The following is an 8,459-nucleotide window of genomic DNA, read 5'->3' on the forward strand; positions in this document are numbered from 1 at the left end:
CTGTATAATATATAAAAAGATAGGTGATGGCTTGAAAAAGTTACTTGATGATTATAAAGTTGGAGATTTTCCCTGATTCCTCGATTCAAGCAAAATCTCGGGGGCTACTGACATAGGCATCCCCAATGGGCCTGCCGAAGATGGTACCCGGGGTTTATTGAAGGCCCACAAGTCGAAGAATATGAAGTTCGGAAGCCCAGTTAATATTAAGGAAAATTAGAGTTGTATTAGGAAATATAGAGACTTGTAATTTTACGGGACATGTTAGAAACCCTCCCGGACTCTGTAACTTGTGTATTACGAATCCCTCGGCTCCGCCTCCTATATAAGGGGGAGTCAAGGGACAAAGAGAGGATCGAATCCATTGTCAATATAACCCTAGTTTCTTAATCGTCGAGTACTTTTCGGCTGAAACCTTCGAGATCTACTTGCCCTCTACTTCCAACTAAACCCTAGTCTACAACTTGTAGGCATTGATAAGTTAATCCCTTATCACCAAAGTTCTCCCTTCGTTTTTCTGATAGAACAAAGCAAGATCTTTTGTGCTCTGAAGATATCTTAGAATATTCTTCACACCAACCCAAAGCCTTTTCATTGGTGATGCGTTGTATGTAGCCAATATATTAACTGCAAATGATATATCAAGTCTCGTGATGTTTGCTAGACATATTAGATGCATCAATTCCACTAAGATATGGGAACTCTGGTCCCAATATGTACTCATCGTCATCCTTAGATCTAGAAGGGTCTTTGTATTTATCAAGAGACCTAATAACCATAGGTTGACGGGTATGCTTTATCCATATTGAATTTCTCCAATATCTTTTAGATATAAGTAGACTGATATACTAATATTTTAGAAGAAATATATTTAAGTTGCAAACCGATACAAAACTAGATTTTACCTAAATCTTTCATCTCAAATTCCACCTTCGGATGATTACTAACCTCATGTATCTCTTGTGTAGTACCAATGATATTCAAATCATCCACATACACAAAAATTATACAAAATCCATCAGTAGATTTCTTAACGAACACACATGGAAAATCATTGTTGTTCAAGTATTCTTTGTGCAAAAGGAAATCATTTAGTCTGTTGTACCACATTCCACCTGACTGTTTCAAGCTGTATAATGACTCTTGTAGGTTCACACAATACATTGTGTGATCATCCTTTGGTTCCGGAATCTTCATTCCCTTGGGGACTTTCATGTAGATATCCATATCCAGTGATCCACACAAGTGTGCAGTTACCACATCCATCAATTGGATATAAATTTCGTCTGCACTTCCAACGATACCAAGTATCGAAACATGATTCCACTCATCACAAAATAATATGTTTCATTGGAATCGTTGCCAAGATTATGTGTAAACCCTTGTGCTACAAGCCTTGCCTTATATCTCACTACCTTATTGTTTTTGTTGCTCTTTCGAACAAAAAACTATTAAGCACCAATGGGGTAAACATGCTGAGGAGTAGATATTACTGTAGTAAATAACCCTCTCATGGTAAGCGAGCACAATTCATCCTCAATTTTAATCATTTATTTTGACGAGTATGAGCGTTTCATACACTCTGGCACGGTCTTAGGTTCACGGTCCAATGCCAGGTCGTTTGCGATCTTTGAGGAGAAAATATGTCGACATTTGTATATTTTTTGTTGAATCTAGGAAGTAATCATTGATCATGAACTAAATTCAACAACATTATCCATTATGATAGATTTTATCATGTGCTCGGGATGGTTAATTCTCCGTTTTATGATTTGAGTGATCATCTTTGCAAAAGCATGGTTCCTTGTCGATATGAGACACACATTGTACCATCTTGTAGATGCATAAACGAGCACCATAATATCTGAATGGCCCCGATAACGGTTTAATTGAACCACATATATCTCCGAGAATTCATTCAAGAAAAAATAGTGGTTCACTCTCTATCTTCAGGTATGAAGGTCTAGTGATTAATTTTCCAGTAGCACATGCAGTGCATACAAAATTCGAGGTTCTAAGAAAATCAGCAATCTTTATGTTGCGTCCAGTCGAACGATCAATAATTTTCCTCACCATCCCCACACCAGGATGACCAAGGCGATCGTGCCATGCATGTCTAGAATTTTTCAAGATTTAATACAATCCAAAAGATATAGCAGAGAGTTTCTCAAGGGTCCTCCTTTGGAATGCTTTTTTGAGTTATAAGTAATCTTTCAACCTCATCCTCTTCATGTGTTTCGATGTGGTATTCATTACTCTGGATATACTTAAAACTCAACAATATACGAGTTGAATCCGTATACAATAATGCCTCATGGATCATAAGCTTTGTACCATTTGAGAGTATTGTAAATGTGGCCTGACCAGAACCAGCAATGACGGTGTGGCACCCACCAGTTGTAGTGACACTCCCGTTAATCTTTTTTAGAGTTTGGAAGTATTTAACCTCTCGTAGTATTGTGTTAGAGGCACCACTGTCCGCTAAATTTTTTTCTTCCTCCATTGAATTTTTCAGAAGATATCTTGTCTTCTTCTGGGTTGCTTCTTGCTCCGGTGATCGCGGAGCTCGGCTTTTTTTTTGCTATATTTTGGCAGAGCGTGTGCCGATAACTTATGATGAATCAAGTGTAGAATGAATCCAACAAGTGTTTTCTTCCATGGATGATCTAAGTTATCAAGGGATATTTTTTTTCTCCCGCAAAAAAAAACAAGGGACACGAGCGGATAGTCACGTCTATTTGTGAGGGAGCGGGCGTGAAGGAACAATGATGGTTGTTATTATAGGATCAACCGCAAGTGGTTTTACAAGGAGAGGATTATCTCTTTTTTTTTTTTTTTTTGAACTGGAGAGAGGATTATCTCTAATTAAACAGTAAAATAAACCCTAACAATACCTACGGTTCATCATCGTTTCCAAAATCCTGCACGATGTACATGTTCTCTGTGACAAAAAAATTGTGGAGGCCTGTCACGTAATTTGCTACGCCACATGTGCGCTTGCGCCTCAGACGGACGGTTGTCAAGTTGGAGCCGAATAGCCGATCGATTGCAACGGGCGGCGCGGCAACCGCTGGGAACTACCCTGGCGCGGGGCGCCGGTTCGCTGCACGGTCGCGTCCCTCCCCCTCCTCATAAGCACCCTGGAACTACTCCTCTGCGTTTCATCCGTGCAAACTAGCCCGTGTTCACTTCACTGCGCCGAGAGAACCGATCGTGTGCAAGCAATGGCGTCCAACCTCCGTCTGCAGATGAAGCACTGCTTCTCGCCGCCGTCCCTCCGCTCCTACCTCGCCGAGTTCATCTCCACCTTCCTCTTTGTCTTCACCGCCGTCGGCTCCACCGTCTCTGCCCGTACGTCCAACAACTTTCACTCCATCGCACCGCCATGCATGTGAGTTCATTCTCTCGATTGTACGTACTCACATTCCACTAACCGCGCTCTTGTTTGGCAATGCCGAACGCCAGGGATGCTCACGCCCGACGTCACGTCCAACGCCGCGTCTCTGGTGGCCACCGCCGTGGCACAATCGTTCGGGCTCTTTGCGGCGATCTTCATCGCCGCCGACGTCTCCGGCGGCCACGTCAACCCAGCCGTCACGTTCGCGTTCGCCATCGGCGGCCACATCGGTGTCCCTAGCGCCATCTTCTACTGGGCGTGCCAACTGCTCGGCTCCACGCTCGCCTGCCTCGTCCTCCACTACTTCTCCGCCGGCCAGGCACGAACGCGACCACCTATCACTTCATCAACCCTTTCAAAAGCTAACATCACAATGCACGTGTGTGTGTTTGTGTGCAGGCCGTGCCGACGACGAGGATCGCGGTGGAGATGACCGGGTTCGGCGCGTCGCTGCTGGAGGGGGTGATGACGTTCATGCTCGTGTACACGGTGCACGTCGCCAGCGACCCACGCGTCGCGCGCGGCAGGAAGGGGCTCGCGACGACGGCGCTGGGCGCGCTGGTGGTCGGGCTCGTGCTGGGCGCGTGCGTGCTGGCGGCGGGCTCGCTCACGGGCGCCTCCATGAACCCGGCGCGGTCGTTCGGGCCGGCGATCGTCAGCGGAGACTTCAAGAACCAGGCCGTCTACTGGGTCGGCCCCATGATCGGCGCTGCCGTCGCGGCGCTGGTGCATCAGAACCTGGTGTTCCCGTCCGCGCCCGAGCAGCCACTGCCGCACGAGCCGCGCCATGGGAGCGTGGAAACGGTTGTTGTGTGATTTCGTCAGTCCAGTACCCCAGTGTTTGTTTACGCTTGTTGTAGTCAACCTTTTCTATTGCTGCGAGTTTGGAGTTAATTTGTACAAGGACCAATGTGGCTTTGTAATTATCTTGTGTAATGTTTGTGCAATGAAATGAAATCGTGTTTGTTGATTAAGATCTACGTCCTGTTCTACAATAATAAATTCTGCAAGTCTTGTCGTATCACTGAAAGTTATTGCTAGCAAAAATTCCTATCACGTGGGTTTGCAATTGTCATGTGTAATGTTTGCGCAATGAACTGAAATCATTGTTTGTAGATTATACTTTCTACGTCCTGTTCTACAATAATTTCTAAGCAGAACTTAAGTTCCATTGCTAGTTAGTATATATTTTCGTAATGGCCTAATACATATTTAGGCCCAACAAATTACGCCGGTACAGAAAAAGATCTTTAAGGCATCGGTTTCTTTTTTCATGTAAATTTGGTTCTCGATAAACGGTAGTAATATCAACATCAAGATGATAATCTCGAGCCGCGAGTAAAAAATACAACCAAATTATGAAAAGAAAGAAAAAAAAGGCATGAGCTTAGAATTCATGTTGTAGCGATCATCCTCCTTCAGTTGGCAACATTACATCATCGGAATGGCTCTCTTCAAAAGAAGCGTCCAAAAAGGATACGATACTCCAGCACCATTGTCGGTTGATCCAACCACCAAGGAAGAAAATTATATTTCCACTCGAAGAGAAGTTTGAACAATCATAGGGCAATGCCAACAACAAGGGAACAACTTGTCCCCCGCTAGTATTGTGGATACCAAATTCCGTATGCATGGAGTATTATCTATTATTCAATGATGAAAGAAATCGGTGCCACATAAATTGGTGAAAGAAAGAAAAGAAAATGAGTTCATCTCCCTACAAGAAACCATGTGACCAGTATATCCACAAACCTGTAACTGAAACAAAGAAAAAGTACACAATTCACAGGCAAGCCTTCATGAAGGGTTCATTGCTCGTGCACCAATGATGAATAGTCCAACTAAAAGTTGATGATGGGTTTTTTTAATCCCGAAAGCCACTCATGGAGCCACCACCTTCAGCAAAGACACAACAAATTTAAGATCTAGTTTTTTTTTACCAAGTAGCATGTAGAAACTTCTGTTTCCTGTCTCACCACATCCATGAGTGGATGCTATCGTTGTAAGCGATTGTACATGAAACCAAGTCCAAGAAACTAACTTCTTTTTTAATGGTTGCGGTGTTCTCTAGGGGGAACCGCTTTCCCCATCGTCTTTGATTATGTGGTCGAGGCTTTGGACACAATTTTGGAGTCAGGCAAAAATGTGGGTCACAAAGAGGGTGTGATTCCACACTTGATACATGGGGGTGTCACATCAACGGTATGCAGATGACACGATCATCTGATCCACCCTGAGGACTTGGCTACTGCCAACCTCAAATTCACCATGCTTTGCTTTGAGAGCATGTTGGGCCTGAGGATAAATTTACATAAATGTGAGGTCATGGTCATGGGAAATAGTGAACTGGAAATTCATTGCTAACATGCATAACTGCAAGAAATGTTCCTTCCCTCTACCTACATAGGGCTTCCAATTTGGATTGGGGTCCTTTCTATGTCCTTCGGGTGGATATTCTGCTTCCACCCTCCGGTTCCAACCTTCCTACCTCCTCTGACTCGTAGGTCACACGATGGACCTCGCTACACTAGTACGAGTTCAAGGATGCCTGTGAGGCAGCCCCGAAGGTGGACTGCACGAGAAGCTTGACGACGGAAGACATGGCGGTGGTGATGGTCATCTCTTGGGGACACGAGGGTGGCGAGGAGTGGGCATCGAGAGCTCTTGGTGTTGGCGGCTCCTTAGCATGCTCAAAGCCTAGATTTCGCGACGGAAGCTCGGCTTGGTGATGACCCACAAGTATAGGGGATCGCAACAGTCTTCGAGGGAAGTATTATCCAATTTATTGATTCGACACAAGGGGAGACAAAGAATACTTGTAAGCCTTAACAGCGGAGTTGTCAATTCAGCTGCACCTGGAAACAGACTTGCTCGCAAGAGTTTTATCAGTAGTAACAGTTTTATAGCAGTAGGAATAGTAAAATAACAGCAGCGGTGAAATAAAGACAGCAGTAGTGATTATAGTAAACAGCGGGATTAAAATGCTGTAGGCACAGGGACGGATTAACGGGCGTTGCATGGATGAGAGAAACTCATATAACAATCAAAGCAGGGGCATTTGCAGATAATAATAAAACGGTATCCAAGTACTAATCAATCAATAGGCATGTGTTCCATATTTAGTCGTACGTGCTCGCAATGAGAAACTTGCACAACATCTTTTGTCCTACCAGCCGGTGGCAGCCGGGCCTCTAGGGAAACTACTGGAAATTAAGGTACTCCTTTTAATAGAGTACCGGAGCAAAGCATTAACACTCCGTGAACACATGTGATCCTCACATCACTACCATTCCCTCCGGTTGTCCCGATTTCGTCACTTCGGGGCCATTGGTTCCGGACAGCAACGTGTGTATACAACTTGCAGGTAAGATCATAAACAACGAATATCTTCATGAATCAATAACATGTTCAGATCTGAGATCATGGCACTCGGGCCCTAGTGACAAGCATTAAGCATAACAAGTTGCAACAATATCATAAAAGTGACATCTACGGATACTAGGCACTATGCCCTAACAATCTTATGACTATTACATGACCAATCTCATCCAATCCCTACCATCCCCTTCGGCCTACAGCGGGGGAATTACTCACACATGGATGGGGGAAACATGGCTGGTCGATGGAGAGGCGTTGGTGGTGATGGCGGTGAAGATCTCCTCCAATTCCCCGTCCCGACGGAGTGCCACAACAGAGACTTCTGGCTCCCGAGACGGAGTTTCGCGATGTGGCGGCTCTCTGGAGGGTTTCTGGCGACTTCCCCTTCTCCCTGTGCGTTTTTAGGTCGAGGGCGATAAGTAGTCCGAAGGAGGGCGTCGGGGGCCAGCCAAGGCCGCCACACACTAGGGCCGCGCGGGCCCCTCCTGGGCCACGCTGGCCTAGTGTGTGGGGCCCTCGTGCCCCCACCTGGCTTGCCCTTCTGGTTCCGCCAATATTCTGGGAAAATAGGGCCTTCTGCATAAATTCCGAGGATTTTCCTGAAAGTTGGATTTCTGCACAAAAACGAGACAACAGAGCAATTCTGCTGAAAACAGCGTTAGTCCGTGTTAGTTATATCCAAAATACACAAATTAGAGGCAAAACAATAGAAAAAGTGTTCGGGAAAGTAGATACGTTTTGGACGTATCACTTGGCGATGACTTGTAGTATGAGGAACCAGGTGTGGCAAGGCTTTTTCCAGGCGAAATCCCAGCGCTCCAGTGCCAACGACGGAGACTCCTGCAGGTATCATGACCCTCTTCAGGGCATCGTTGTGGCCACCCTCTCCGCATTAGGGATCCAGATGAAAATCCTAGACCCATGTGGTCTTTGTTGTGGATATGCCAACTAGGCATACCACAGCGGGGTCCTAATTCCGGTAATCCCGGGTGGACCAAAAATGGTGGTGAGTCATATGGCCCAACCGAGCGGCACAGTTGCCGGAGAACCAAGGTCGAGGATTGTAACCCGGAGACAAGTTTTCGGATCCGGCACATGGTTAATGTTAGTAGGATCTGTGGGGTGCAAGACAAGGAATACTTAGCGTAGCATAGGACTTAGTTATATCCGGTTAGGACTCTGCTCCGGTAACCCTAGACCCGGAGCCTTTATAAGCCAAATCCTGGGAGCCCTAGATGCACAACTCACAACTCATTATAATCTTGCACTTGTTGCCTGATAATTCTAGACAAGTAGCAGTAGGGCCTCGTCACCGTCATGAGGTTTCCGAAGCTGGGTAACTCGTGTATCCCTGTCCCGCTGACTCCTCGCCCTATGACCCCCTCTTTCTCTCCTCTCCGTGAGGATTCCCTCATCCGAGTATCGTCGATCATGCAACGACAGTCTTGGCAACATCGGCGCATGTTGCATCGTTACGTCCTTGGGGGCGTTGTCGTGGAGCTCACGTCTCCTTAGTCTCATGGCGTATTTGGTGGAAAGTTGGTTGCTTCTTTGTTTTTCTTCTATATCTTTGATCTTCTTTTAAGGGGAATTCATCATCACTTTGTATCGGTTCAGGCTTTTGTGTTTACTGGCGATTGATGTCTACGGGTGCTTCTTATTCTTGTAGACAGTGTTGGGCCTC

At 45.6% G+C, this 8,459-nt stretch overlaps 1 protein-coding gene across 1 annotated transcript; it reads left to right on the forward strand.

Annotated features, from left to right (window-relative positions):
- The first annotated feature begins 3,224 nt into the window (after positions 1-3,224).
- Positions 3,225-4,213, forward strand: LOC124673856 (probable aquaporin TIP5-1). Its single transcript, XM_047209897.1, has 3 exons — positions 3,225-3,351; positions 3,466-3,716; positions 3,797-4,213. Exons 1-3 carry the CDS (start codon positions 3,225-3,227, stop codon positions 4,211-4,213), a joined length of 795 nt encoding a protein of 264 aa, XP_047065853.1.
- Positions 4,214-8,459: the final 4,246 nt, after the last annotated feature.

Source organism: Lolium rigidum, chromosome 7 (genome assembly GCF_022539505.1).
Source record: "Lolium rigidum isolate FL_2022 chromosome 7, APGP_CSIRO_Lrig_0.1, whole genome shotgun sequence".
NCBI lineage: Eukaryota > Viridiplantae > Streptophyta > Magnoliopsida > Poales > Poaceae > Lolium > Lolium rigidum.

Excerpts from the sequence above, each read along its gene's own strand:
- LOC124673856 (XM_047209897.1), top strand. The coding sequence starts at position 3,225 with ATGGCGTCCAACCTCCGTCTGCAGATGAAGCACTGCTTCTCGCCGCCG. Across the intron at positions 3,352-3,465 it reads CGGCTCCACCGTCTCTGCCC|GGATGCTCACGCCCGACGTC; the intron begins GTACGTCCAACA and ends GCCGAACGCCAG. Across the intron at positions 3,717-3,796 it reads ACTACTTCTCCGCCGGCCAG|GCCGTGCCGACGACGAGGAT; the intron begins GCACGAACGCGA and ends GTTTGTGTGCAG.